Genomic DNA, 15219 nt, shown 5'->3' with positions numbered 1-15219 from the left:
CTCTCTCTCTCCTGTCCTAGCAGTCACTCCTCTCTGTGTCCCCACACTCCCCATACCCTGTACTCTCTCTCTCTCTCTCTCCCATCCTAGCAGTCACTCCTCTCTGTGTCCCCACACTCCCCATACCCTGTATTCTCTCTCTCTCCTGTCCTAGCAGTCACTCCTCTCTGTGTCCCCACACTCCCCATACCCTGTATTCTCTCTCTCCTGTCCTAGCAGTCACTCCTCTCTGTGTCCCCACACTCCCCATACCCTGTATTCTCTCTCTCTCCTGTCCTAGCAGTCACTCCTCTCTGTGTCCCCACACTCCCCATACCCTGTACTCTCTCTCTCTCTCTCTCCCATCCTAGCAGTCACTCCTCTCTGTGTCCCCACACTCCCCATACCCTGTATTCTCTCTCTCTCCTGTCCTAGCAGTCACTCCTCTCTGTGTCCCCACACTCCCCATACCCTGTATTCTCTCTCTCCTGTCCTAGCAGTCACTCCTCTCTGTGTCCCCACACTCCCCATACCCTATATTCTCTCTCTCTCTCCTGTCCTAGCAGTCACTCCTCTCTGTGTCCCCACACTCCCCATACCCTGTATTCTCTCTCTCTCTCGCCTGTTCTAGCAGTCACTCCTCTCTGTGTCCCCACACTCCCCATACCCTGTATTCTCTCTCTCTCTCGCCTGTTCTAGCAGTCACTCCTCTCTGTGTCCCCACACTCCCCATACCCTGTATTCTCTCTCTCTCTCCTGTCCTAGGAGTCACTCCTCTCTGTGTTCCCCACACTCCCCATACCCTGTATTCTCTCTCTCCTGTCCTAGCAGTCACTCCACTCTGTGTCCTCACACTCCATATACCCTGTATTCTCTCTCTCTCCCATAGTAGCAGTCACTCCTCTCTGTGTCCCCGCACTCTCCATACCCTGTATTCTCTCTCTCTCCTGTCCTAGCAGTCACTCCTCTCTGTGTCCCCATACTCCCCATACCCTGTATTCTCTCTCTCTCTCTCTCTCTCTCTCTCTCTCTCTCTCTCTCTTCCCCATACTAGCAGTCACTCCTCTCTGTGTCCCCACACTCCCCTACCCTGTATTCTCTCTCTCTCTCCCATACTAGCAGTCACTCCACTGTGTCCCCACACTCCCCATACCCTGTATTCTCTCTCTCCGTCACTCCACTGTGTCCCCACACTCCCCATACCCTGTATTCTCTCTCTCTCTCCCACACTAGCAGTCACTCCACTCTGTGTCCCCACACTCCCCATACCCTGTATTCTCTCTCTCTCTCTCTCTCTCTCTCTCTCTCTCTCTCCTGTCCTAGCAATCACTCCTCTCTGTGTCCCCACACTCCCTATACCCTGTATTCTCTCTCTCCTGTCCTAGCAGTCACTCCTCTGTGTCCCCACACTCCCCATACCCTGTATTCTCTCTCTCTCTCCTGTCCTAGCAGTCACTCCTCTCTGTGTCCCCACACTCCCCATACCCTGTATTCTCTCTCTCCTGTCCTAGCAGTCACTCCTCTCTGTGTCCCCACACTCCCCATACCCTGTATTCTCTCTCTCTCCTGTCCTAGCAGTCACTCCTCTCTGTGTCCCCACACTCCCCATACCCTGTACTCTCTCTCTCTCTCTCTCTCTCTCTCTCTCTCTCTCTCTCTCTCTCCCATCCTAGCAGTCACTCCTCTCTGTGTCCCCACACTCCCCATACCCTGTATTCTCTCTCTCTCCTGTCCTAGCAGTCACTCCTCTCTGTGTCCCCACACTCCCCATACCCTGTATTCTCTCTCTCCTGTCCTAGCAGTCACTCCTCTCTGTGTCCCCACACTCCCCATACCCTGTATTCTCTCTCTCTCCTGTCCTAGCAGTCACTCCTCTCTGTGTCCCCACACTCCCCATACCCTGTACTCTCTCTCTCTCTCTCCCATCCTAGCAGTCACTCCTCTCTGTGTCCCCACACTCCCCATACCCTGTATTCTCTCTCTCTCCTGTCCTAGCAGTCACTCCTCTCTGTGTCCCCACACTCCCCATACCCTGTATTCTCTCTCTCCTGTCCTAGCAGTCACTCCTCTCTGTGTCCCCACACTCCCCATACCCTATATTCTCTCTCTCTCTCCTGTCCTAGCAGTCACTCCTCTCTGTGTCCCCACACTCCCCATACCCTGTATTCTCTCTCTCTCTCGCCTGTTCTAGCAGTCACTCCTCTCTGTGTCCCCACACTCCCCATACCCTGTATTCTCTCTCTCTCTCCTGTCCTAGGAGTCACTCCTCTCTGTGTTCCCCACACTCCCCATACCCTGTATTCTCTCTCTCCTGTCCTAGCAGTCACTCCACTCTGTGTCCTCACACTCCATATACCCTGTATTCTCTCTCTCTCCTGTCCTATCAGTCACTTCTCTCTGTGTCCCCACACTCCCCATACCCTGTATTCTCTCTCTCTCTACTGTCCTAGCAGTCACTCCTCTCTGTGTCCCCACACTCCCCATACCCTGTATTCTCTCTCTCCCATCCTAGCAGTCACTCCTCTCTGTGTCACCTCATTAATCTCTATCAGCCGCTCCCCAATTCCATACTGTGGATTCTCCCTCTCGTCTCCTAACAGTAGCCTATTATTAAATGCATTCGCTCAAACTCTCTGCGCATACTTCATTCAATTAGTGGCTGGCCTGGAAGAAGCAGCAGTTGTTGGGAGACACTCAGGGCCCATCTGCTAATCAACAACAGTAATTTGCCATTTGCATGGGGGATAGACATTAGGGCACAGAATGAGGCGCATTACTCCAGACAGACTGCACTCAGCCAGGAGCTTCCAGGTCCTCTGGTGTTTAGTCAGCACCTTATAAAATGATGCTACATGTTGCTCGTCATGCTGGGGTTTCAGTCATAACATGCTAACCAACACGTGTGCCCATAAAAATACATACATCACATCACAAGAACTATTTGTTCTGCAAAGTACCGGACCTTGTTTTCATGTTTAGGATTGTACTCACATGTGCAGGTAGTTACTGACACAGGGTCAGACTCAGTGACATTATCACCAGCTCTTGTATATACCATGAATGTATATGTTTCTCCTGGTGTTAGACTCATTATTGTAGCTGATTCCTTTGTCACTGGTGGATTACCGGTATTTATCATTGTAGCTGATGATGTGACATATGTCTGGACTCTGTAGGTGTAAGATGCCTGATACTCATTGGGTTTACTCCAGGACAGAGCAACAGAGACCGTGGAAGGTGATCTGTTTATCGGTGGTGTCACCGGCATCGGTTCTATGATGAGAGAAATCACACACAGGATCAGTGAGGACAGAGGTTATAGATATATACATTTATTTATTTATTACCAGTTATTTATATAGTGCATACATATTCTGCAGTGCTCTACAGAGAATATTTGGCCATTCATTCCATGCCCAGTAGAGCTTACAATCTATATTCCCTACCACATGCTCACACACTAGGGTTAATTTTAGTTCGGAGTCAATTAACCTACCAGTATATTCATGGAGTGTGAGAGGAAACCCACACAAGCACAGGGAGAATATACAATCTCCACACAGGGCCAAAGTGGGAATCGGAACCACAAGCTCAGTGCTGTGAGGCAGTAATGCTAACCATTACACCGTCTGTGCTGCCCATAACTAATATTACTTTCATAACTTCTCTGAGAACTAATTTCCAAAAATATGATGCATCATAACAGGAGCATAGCAAAAAAATTTCCACAGGCCATTTAGAATCATATGGTTATTTGTCAAAATAATTTGCATATATGTAATTATTTAGCAATTTATGCATTATGGTTATAAATTATATAATGTTTGCACTCTCTACCTATTTAGTTGATATACAAGGTTAAAATGTATGGTGATTAGCATATAGTAAATATAGTATAGTAAAAAATTATTAGTCTCTCTAATTCTAGTTGTGTATGATATAATGTGGTATATAAGAAGACTAAAGCCAAATGATATATATGTAGATCAGTCGATACATCTGCAGATGATGTTTGTTCATAGACACTGAATAACTGTCATCTGGCCGTGGGCCAATCTGAGCATGTGGGTGGGGCTTCATGGATGGCAGGGGTGGAGCTATGTTCCCACCATATTGTGTTTCTATCAAATATTGTCATCAAGTTTGCCTATCTTGTGTTGTACACACATGATAGGCAAACTTGATTGATAGAAACACACAGTGGGAATTATTCTTTCTTTTTTTTTTTTTTTAAATCACATTCTTTACTTATTAAGTAAAGTTATATTATAAAGTATTTGTCTGTTTATGTAGGTTTTTAAAATATTTTGCTATATACACTTACTGTAAAGAAAGAAGTTATATTTTAACAGAAACTAGTGTGCCACAAGATAGGCAACTCCATTTTGTCCTTTCAATTTGAATGTTCCCATTAGTTGTCAGTAGGCGGCACCCCCAATATTATATTTATATTTTGGCCATACGTGTAAGATCTGATCATATGGGGTTTTCTTTCATGTAACAATAAGTATCGATATAAAGACTGGTGCAGTAGTCATCTTCTTTCTTGATTGTGCCAGAGTCTACTGCACATGCGCAGGTCTCCAGGAATTTCCCGTGACATATATACTGCGTATGCGCGATTCTCCGAAAAATGGGCATGATGGCCATTTTCCCGGAGATTTCTGCAGCTCAGCAGACAGAGCCAACCGACAGAGCAGGGAAGTATATTTATACGTGTGCAAGGTGTGCAGTGTGTGGGCTCCCCTGGACCCAGGGGCCTGTGTGCACCACACACCTTGCACCCATTATAGATACACCCCTGCATACACACAGCACAATGTACAGCTATATCTGCAGATCTATATCTACCCAGAGCTTAGGGGGGGGGCCATATTCTTTGTCAAAGTTACATGTGTTATATACATTTATCACCATTAGTGGTACATAGGGGCCCTTACAAACTTTTGCTATGGGGCCTTCAACTACCTAGTTACACCTCTGCTTGTAGCCACACCACCTCCTAGTGAGGAGCAGGGCCGTTTCTAGGGGCGGGCGACCAGTGCAAACGCACGGGCACTCCGCCCTGACCCCTTCAGACAGAGCTGGATTATCCACAATTTAGGCATCATAGGTAGGTGCCTAGGGTCTGGTGGGTCCTAGGGGCCCACCTGACACCAGCATAATGATTTTTTTTATTTTAATGGTCAGGCCGGTATTGTGGAGGGATTAGGCTCCGGCTGGGTTAGGTGGGCGGTGTCGTCCCTTCCCCGCCCCCATGCATCCGATCTGATCACCAAGATGATCCAGGGCTCGGCTCACAGTGTGTTGCATAGAAGCCTGCGCAGGCGTCTAACACTGGTCGAGCAGGCTGTAGGAAAGGAGTGACAGGCCGGCGTGATATTCCGAGGGAGGAGCCTCTACTGCTGCGTATGGTGGGACCGTCTTTCTCCTGGTCCCTACTGCTGGAGCTTTCATCAAGCTGCAGTGCTGAGGGTGAGCCCAGTTTGTCTCCAGTGTTCCGTGTCTTGGGAGAAGGGAGCCGTGATGCCCAAGCATGCACAGAGCGAGATGGACAGGTCCTTTTTTCACAGGAAAGGCAAAAGTTGTTACAGTACGTAAAACTTGGGATACATACAGTATATGTTGGCAGCAGAGAGCTTACAAGCAGGTGGCCCTGCTGTAAAGAATAGAATTACAGAGTAAATGCAGGGATATTTATAACTGGATAACAGATGGAGTATATGGCAGATTGATGCTGGCATCAGGCAATAGAGGGCTGGAGTAAGCATGTAATACCCCTTTCAAACTGCGAACCCGGTTCACACACAGGATTTTGTACACGCTCCGTCCCAGGTCAGACCCCTTTCAGACTGGCGGCCCGACCTGGCTTGTTGCTGGGTCGATGACGTCACCGCCATCACATGCCAAGCAGGCACTTGGAGATGAGAGAATCTCCAAGCACTGGTTATTGCTATGCTGTGAACGGGACTTGGATTACCCATTCACACTGCACCGCAAGCTGGGTTATTTCATCTTACCCCTTTCACACTGCACAACACCCCGGTTTATTGCTGGCAATGTGGCAGAGGTATAACACATAAGGGCATCAAGGGGAGAAATGCGGAGAGAAATGCGGTCAAACCCCAAAAATATTATCATATGCACCAATCCCCGGGCTTGGTTGCGGTGGGTAACGCCATCTTCCTGATGGTTTTATCCATAGAAGCCTATGGGCTTCTCTCAGCATAGTGCTGATAGACGGATCCGATCGGATCCCTCCCAGCAACCCCCACGGCACGTGCGTCCTTGATGGGCTCCGGACCATAGACCCGGAAGTCCCTCCATCGCAAAGGGCCGCTCCTACCGACAGAGCGGTCCTTTGCGGTGATCGTCATGCATACCGACCAGAAAATGAATGTGACAGAAATGCTGTGATAGCTGTGGAATTGGATGTGCCAGATGAGATTGTGGTGATGGATAAGAAGGGATAGCTGGGTGTACTAGTAGGAAGGAGGCATTGGGTACATAAGTAAAGAGTGACACACAGATGTGGAGGCAGAGTATGGGCTTTATTTACAAAGCAGCAGCTTCTGTAAGTCGGGTTGTAGGTGAAAATTGAATACGGCACCCGAGTCAGTGTAAAGCCTGATGTGCATTACACCGACTGCTGGTGCCATCTTAAATTTTCACCAGCAAACCGCTGAAATGCATTGTCTTACAAAAGTAAAAAATATAGCCCAAAGTGTTATTTTTGTTCCACTGTATATCTATATGTATCTTATTGCTAATACAGTGGATGCCTTGATGGGTGTGCATTTAAGAAAGTACCCTGGACCTGATTCTGAGTCGGATGCAATTGAAAATGCAGATAGAGCTCGTGATTTTCAGCATACTGCGCATGTCCTGAATCAGGCGTACGCACACTGATGATAATTAGGACACCTGTTTCCGACCAATCTTTTGCATACAGCATGGGGTGGACGAAAGTCCAGATAGTAATGATGACGATTGCAGTTATGATCGTAAATGGGCGGAATGGGCTTGCACATGCAGACGCACGATGTTCAGCATATATGGCCAGATTCTCGTATTAGCATAAAGAAGGAGTCTGCCGCGGATGTACAGAAAATAGGCAGCAAATGCATTTAATTCAAAACCAGGCAGTCTGTCTGCAGTTGAAGAGTGTTCTCAATCACAATAGGGTAGATGTGGTAATTGTATAATTAACCCTGAATACATTTGACTGTAGATATCCATTTATGTACATTTATATGTATAAAGGTACCGGGAAACTGGTGTATTTTGTCTCAGTAACAAATTTATGTACAGTATGTATATTGTATATATATGGATGGATCTGATTAGGGGGTCCCAAACTGGTGTTTTGCCTAGGGCCCAATGGGGTCTTAATCCGGCTCTGCCTTCAGACAGTCTGACTCACTGACACAAGCAAGCTGCGAGTGGCAGCAGCAGCAACCATTGCCCAGCACTCGCCAGCGCCCCTCCCCTACCTCCAGTGTCATGGATGTGCGGTGACGCGACGAACAGGGAGAGAATGGAGTCCATTCTCTCCCTGTTCATCACGTCCCCGCCCACCCATGATGTGGCAGTGTCATGACATGAAAGCCGCGCAGAGGAGCAGCCTATTTAAGCCATGGTCGGACGCCGAGGAGCCCGGGCGGGCGCCATTTCATGAGGGGATGCCGGCCCGCCAGGACATTGTGTGTGACTGCCTGGGCTGGACTGCAGTGGTGATGACAGATGCTGGAGAACGGAGCACGGCACGCAGGCAGCACAGAGAGGATTCCAGTTCCTCAGATAGAAAAATTATAGGGGGCAAGATTCAGTATGTATAACATATTTTCTGTGACCCCCACCTCCAGTCCCAATCCACAGGAAGCTTATAGAACACTGCAATTTAAAAGAGGCAAAATTGTAATCAAATCTGGTTTTCTATGTTATTATTAAAAACTAAATTTTATAACTCATTATTTGGTAATATAATGTACCTTTAAAGGAAGTATTTCATATAGTTAAAATATGATTGCATTGTTATAAATGGGGGGGGGGGGGGGGGGAGATTGGCTAGTAACTGCCCTGGTGAGAAGAGACAGACGGACCATAGTGCAGGGTGAGGGACCCTGCGGTGTCCTGTAGAAGCTGCACTCCCTATAGGTACGTCCTTGTATCTTCAGGAACAGACTGTTTGTAGCTAAAACAATATGAGAAATACTTACTAGTGTACACAGATGCACTAACAGGTAAACTCTGATACTTGCAGCCTCCGACTGTTACCACAGTAATGGTGTAATTAGTCCCAGATGTCAGGCTCTGAAGGATGATATTTGTTGTGTTACTTGGTACAGTCCAAGTGCTGGAAGAATTCCCATAAGTTATGTTATATGACTTTATTACACCTGTCATAGTGACTGGCTCTCCCCAAGATAGTATGATGTTGTTTACTCCAACTGTGATAAAGGTTATGTCTCCTGGTTGTGTTGGATCTGTGTAAAAACATAGAAATACACATAAGTGAGGACATATACAGGCTGGGGCTGATTCTCAGTTGGTAACAAAGCAGAATAACAAAAGTTTATTTTCACCTGGACAATCATGCTGTAATGTAAGTGGTACAAATACATTTATTTATAGTGCATGCAGGGCAATTACTGGCTGCTTTTACATATAGAGCCTGATACAGAGATGGGTGCAGTAGCTACAGCCATTGTGTCTTAGTACATAGAGGCTGTGATAAAATATGATAACACCACAGGAGGCATCTTGTATAAATAGACACCTCCTGCCAGCTTCTCTGATCCGCTGCTGTATCCTAAGATGCAGCATCAGAGATCATCTGCATGACCATCGGCTATCTCAGAAACCCTCAGGTTACTAAGGATGGCCGGTATTTTTATGCTGATCTAATTCCCTCTGCACATCACTGCTCCCAGATCTAAATCCCTCTGCACATCTCTGCTCCCAAATCTAAATCCCTCTACACATCTCTGCTCCCAAATCTAAATCTCTCTGCACATCACTGCTCCCAAATCTAAATCCTTCTGCATAGCACTGCTCCCAAATCTAAATCCATCTGCACATCTCTGCTCCCAAATCTAAATCCTTCTGCACATCACTTTTCCCAAATCTAAATCCTTCTGCACATCACTTTTCGCAATCTAAATCCTTCTGCACATCGCTTTTCCCAAATCTAAAACCCTCTGCACTTCACTGCTCCCAAAGCTAAATCCTTCTGCACATCACTTTTCCCAAATCTAAATCCTTCTGGACATCACTTTTCCCAAATATAAATACTTCTGCCCATCACTTTTCCCAAATCTAATCCTTCTGCACATTGCTTTTCCCAAATTTAAATCCTTCTCCACATCACTTTTCCCAAAGCAGAATAACAAAAGTATCTAATCACCTGGACAAACCATGCTGTAATGTATGTGGTACAAATACATTTATTTATATTGCATGCAGGGTAATAACTGGCTGCTTTTACATATAGAGCCTGATACAGAGATGGGTGCAGTAGTTACAGCCATTGTGTCTTAGTACATAGAGGCTGTGGTAAAATATGATAACACCAATGGAGGTTTCTTGTGTAAATAGACACCTCCTGTCAGCTTCTCTGATTCGCTGCTGTGTCCTAAGACATACCATGGGATCATCTGAGTGACCATAAGCTATCTGAGTAACTCGGTTAACAAAAAGTTGATGATTCCGCACAAGATGTCATATAGGTCCTAAAAAGGATTAATTTAACATTTTAGAAAAACCTATGATATATAGATGACAGATTCTTAGATTATGAGCAAAGGATATCACTCTGGTTGGTGGTGCAACCAAAGTCAATTGTAGTATAGAAGCAAATCCAAGAGGAAAATAGACTCTTTTGTGAGGCTCTCCTAGTAATATAGATAGCTTTAACACATAACCTTTTTTTATTCATTAAAATATTTCACCAATTTCCCAAAATTATCAAGTTTACTTGAATCCCATTTTTAGTGCCAACTATGCACTTTAATATGGACACATCACTGCTCCCAAAGATAAATCCCTCTGTACATCGCTGCTCCCAAAGCTAAATCCCTCTGCACATCTCTGCTCCCAAAGCTAAATCCCTCTGCACATCTCTGCTCCCAAATCTAAATCCCTCTGCACATCTCTGCTCCCAAATCTAAATCCCTCTGCACATCTCTGCTCCCAAATCTAAATCTCTCTGCACATCGCTGCTCCCAAATTTAAATCTCTTTGCACATCGCTGCTTCCAAATCTAAATCCCTCTGCACATATCTGCTCCCAAATCTAAATCCCTCTGCACATCTCTGCTCCCAAATCTAAATCCCTCTGCACATCTCTGCTCCCAAATCTAAATCCCTCTGCACATCTCTGCTCCCAAATCTAAATCCCTCTGCACATCTCTGCTTCCAAATCTAAATCTCTCTGCACATAAATGCTCCCAAATTTAAATCTCTCTGCACATCGCTGCTCCCAACTTTAAATCTCTTTGCACATTGCTGCTGCCAAATCTAAATCTCTCTGCACATCGCTGCTCCCAAATCTAAATCTCTCTGCACATCTTACCTCTGTCCCACCTGCAGTACAACATGGTTTTAAAAGGGGTGCAAAGTTACTTCTTTTTTTGGCTTTGCTCTCAACTCTGAATAAGCCCCTCTGTGTTCAAATAATGAAAAATTAAAAAAATAAACAGGGACTGAATGTAAATACATGAGTTATAAAGAGTCATTCCATGAAATATAGGACACAATAGAAATTAAATTGTATCACAGCAGATGCCAAGACATTTTCAACTTCTACTGATGAACTTAATGTAACTGTCACAGCGACTTCAGGTGATGTAGTGAGCGTTGGTGACTGGTTCTATGTTGAATATGATAGAAATAGTTACCGAGATGAGATCAAGGACATCAGAGATGGTGAATACTTAGTGAGCACAATGGAGCAAGCTGGCAGGAACTGGAAATTGCCATCATCACCAGATGAAATATTTTATACATCTTCACAGTTAATCAGGGAAGAAACAGGCCTACACTAATTAATTCATCTGGATTCTACAGGTTTGAGTAATCAGAGTCCGTTGACTGGGGACAGAAATGTAACATGAGTCACATTTGTATGTAACATGAGACACATTTCAAAATTGATTTTAAGTATAGTTTGGTTAACATGAATTTTTTGTTTGTGTGTCAATCATAAGTTTAGGGTCTTATAAGTGGATAATATAACAATTATATTGTAAAAATAATTAGGAGAGGGGGTTTAAATAAATATATAAGTCACCTCAGTTCCTATGTCCATTCTGTTGTAACATGAGTCACGCATATAAACAATTAAATTTAACTACCACGAGTGCTTTTTCTGCTTCTAAGCATTAATTATGACTACCTACCCCATACAGTATTGTCATATTTTTAAAATGTTGAGTATTAGCTTCATTTTTGTGTGTGGTGCATTGAAACTGCTACAAATTAACATGAAATGTAACATGAGTCACATGGAATGACACAACGAGTCATTAAGTAGACAAGAGCTACAGAGTTTACTTATGATAGTAATAAAGTCATGTGACCCTGATCATACTCAGACATTACCTCACTGGAGAAGATGTCTGATTGCAGGTACCACTAAAGCTGGCCACACACTAGACCAACTTTCATCCAACCATCCAACTAGATGATTGGTTGGAATGAAAATCTGGTAAGGAATGGGAGTAAATGATGATCAGCAATTTGCTCCTAAATGCCAGACAACAGATGAAAATGACGTCAGACAAGTTTGTTAAATGTTTGATCTAAACAATTTGTTCAAACAACAGTTTTTGTCCATTTTCCGGTGTTTGGGAGCAAATTCCTGATTGTCATTTGCTTTCATACCTTACCAGATTTTCATTCCAACCAATCAACTAGTTGGCTGGTTGGATGTAAGTTGGTCTAGTGTGTGGCCAGCTTTAGAGTCTTTATAGTGAGTGTACTAATAAGGAATCAAACCAGGACACACATCCTCACAATGGGCCTGATTCAGAGACGGACACCAATGCGAGTTTCATGCAGATGCAGCAATTGCTTGCCATTGCGCATGCATATAAGCTGTACTGCGTGTGTGCTGCATTTTCATTGCGATTACGGACATACAAAGGAATCCATCGCAAAGTGACTGACAGGTTGTCACTGTTTGGACGTAGTAACGGGGGTTGTTCAGAAAAATGCAGGCGCGTCTTTCCATTTAAACACCATTACACAGGCGTGCATAGATTAGCCGTTGTGATATCCTATGCAGCATGAGAGCCCTCTGCATGTCAGGAGAGCTGCAGTGTCTGCGGCTGGTCAGACCTGCGGCAAGGGCAAGATGTCCGCTCGATATGCATCGATGTTACTGATATTTAAGCAGGTAAACGATGTCATACGCAACTAAGAAGGCAGCATTGGGCCTCCCTATACTCGGGTGATTTTTGGAACCATTAGCATATTTTCTCAGCTACGTTCCGTACGAAATCACAGCTGCGATCACATTAGCGTTTGCCTCTGAATCACACCCCAATGTACATACCAATGAGAGCCACTTGCTGTACAGGAGTCCTCTCAGAGACAACAATGAATAAAAGTGCAGACACAGAGCACTCAATACGTTTTCCTCATAGACTGATAGAGCAATCTGTCACCCCTTGTAATAATAGGAAACAGAGGTGCTTGTGGTGTAAGTTATAAAGGGCATTTTTTGTACTTACCTTTTCTCCGATTCCTTGGGCAATAGTTGAGACTCTGGGTTACAGCAAGAGGTGAGGGAGCCTGGGGACTTTTTAAATCAAGATCTTCCCATGCTATGACTCTACTGAATATCACTAATGTCAGTTCTTTTACTAATAGAGCCCAAAGGACAGAGAAAGGTATATAAGGGAGAGAGCAGCAATGTCCAAAGAGAAGCAAACTAGGACAGAACAAGAAACCAGAACCAAACATTCATAACAGAACAAAACAATGATGCATGATGGAGGGAGTCCAGTGTTCCCCAATCAGAGAAAAGGAAAATCATGTAATTATAACATGTTTACTCCTTATCCTGTGTGACACTAGATACATCTGGAACATCCGAAAGCTGTCACTGAGGGTCAGAGTGATCCTCGGCAGTTTGCAGCATTTTATATTCAAACCTGGCAACCTAAAACACCAAGGGGGCAAATCTATCCAATTGTCTTGCCTGCCCCAATGTAAGGCTGGCGGATGACTGATGTAATCTACCAGAAGATGGGTCACTTCTATGCTGCTCAGACCAGTTTGTGAGAATCGTAAACAACAGAAATGTATCTCCTTAGTCCTTGGACATAAAACTGAAGAGCTTGTGCAATATCCAATGGATGTGGAGAGCCCTCCTCTTCCAAAGGGCGATGCACAGTCGGAACCACAATCTCCTTATTCCTGTGGAACGTGGCAAACACTTTGAGATGAAGTAAGGGTTTTGTCCTAAAGACTATCTTATCCTTGTGGAAAATCAAGAGAGAGTCCCAATTGTAACACACTTCTTACTGATGATACCCTAATCTCCCTAGTGGGTGCCTAACCCTAACCTCCCCCCGGTGGTGCTTAAGCCTAAGCCCCCTTCCAGCACATTGTCATTTGCTTTCATACCTTACCAGATTTTCATTCCAACCAATCAACTAGTTGGATGGTTGGACAGAAAATCTTTAGGTGTGTATAAGCCTTGCAGCAAAAGTATCTTCACCTCTGGGAATAACACCAGTTGTTGTGTGTCCATGAGCTGACCCAGGAAAAGCATTCCATGGGGTGGAATCAGATTGGATTTAGCATGGCTGCTTATTCAACTATGTGACTTGTACAGCTTGTGGTGACTACCATATAAGAGATAACACTAATAATAATGATGTATCAAGCAAAATATTCCACTATTTTCACTCACACACATGGAATTCGGATCTGGATCTGTGCTAGATGTACTGTAATTGCTAGTTCATAAATAATGATTCTGACAAACAGGGTAGTTTGTCCCAGTCTCTTATGAAAGAGACTAAGGAGTATATTTACTGAAGTGCAGGTTTTTAGAAGTGGAGTTATTGCCCATAGCAACCAATAAGATTCTAGCTACTGGTATTATATTCTAGAAGGTGTTAGATAAATGTTAAGTAAAATCTGATTGGTTGCTATAGGCAACATCTCCACTTCTAAAAACCCACATTTTAGTAAATATACCCCTAATGTTTTCTGCGGGAGTCTGCAGACTCATGCTAAATACAGGGTTAGTTCCTCACACATCCCTGCACACAGGACACAGCTACACAGGGGGATCACAGGAGTTTGATTGTTCGGCCAGTTAGTGCTTGTGAAGAAGCATAAGTAGCTGGTCTTGTGTTTGGGGCATGGCGACCGATGTAGAGTAAAGCTGGCCACACACTAGACCAACTTACATCCAACCACCCAACTAGTTGATTGGTTGGAATGAAAATCTGGTAACGTATGGGAGTAACTGACAATCAGCAATTTGCTCCCAAACGCCGGAAAATGGACAAAAACTGTTGTTTGAACAAATTGTTTAGATCAAACATTTAACAAACTTGTCTGACGCCATTTTCATCTGTTTTCTGGCATTTAGGAGCAAATTGCTGATCATCAGTTACTCCCATATGTTACCAGATTTTCATTCCAAACAATCAACTAGTTGGCTGGTTGGATGAAAGTTGGTCTAGTGTGTGGCCGGCTGTATTTGGCCAGTGACTAGAGAGGAACAACAGTGTGTAGTCATTCACAGGGTTGCAGGAATACTTTTGCTGGTGTGATGCTAGAACTGATGCTGTCTGTACCATCCTGACAATCCAAACATTCCTGAATAAACTACAACTACAACAAGCAGGTTCAGCAAGATACACTATGTGTGGACAATCAATTAATACGTTGCTTGAAACAACAATCTGCATGATCAGGATTGTACTCACATGTGCAGGTAGTTACTGACACAGGGACAGACTCAGTGACATTATCACCAGCTCTTGTATATACCATGAATGTATATGTTTGTCCTGGTGTTAGATTCATTATTGTAGCTGATTCATTTGTCACTATTGTATTATTTATCATTGTAGCTGATGATGTGACATTTGTCTGGACTCTGTAGGTGTAAGATGCCTGATACTCATTGGGTTTACTCCAGGACAGTGCAACAGAGACCGTGGAAGATGAAGTGTTTATCAGTGATGTCACCGGCATCGGTTCTATGATGAGAGAA

General features: G+C 44.4%; 1 protein-coding gene across 1 annotated transcript in view; it reads right to left on the bottom strand.

Annotated features, from left to right (window-relative positions):
• The window catches only part of LOC148539149 (receptor-type tyrosine-protein phosphatase eta-like), a 294391-nt gene that overhangs the window by 182856 nt on the left and 96316 nt on the right, over positions 1–15219 (bottom strand). The window contains exons 19-21 of the mRNA XM_088451820.1: positions 14930–15205; positions 8199–8465; positions 2971–3252 (exon numbers count right to left, since the gene is read on the bottom strand). Coding sequence (XP_088307946.1) covers positions 2971–3252; positions 8199–8465; positions 14930–15205 — 825 coding nt within the window. The remainder of the gene's footprint in view (positions 1–2970; positions 3253–8198; positions 8466–14929; positions 15206–15219) is intronic.

Source organism: Taudactylus pleione, unplaced genomic scaffold (assembly GCF_031769625.1).
Source record: "Taudactylus pleione unplaced genomic scaffold, aTauple2 ptg000027l, whole genome shotgun sequence".
NCBI lineage: Eukaryota > Metazoa > Chordata > Amphibia > Anura > Myobatrachidae > Taudactylus > Taudactylus pleione.
The sequence above is the reverse complement of the archived record's forward strand: the minus strand, read 5'-3'. Positions and strand labels throughout refer to the sequence as shown.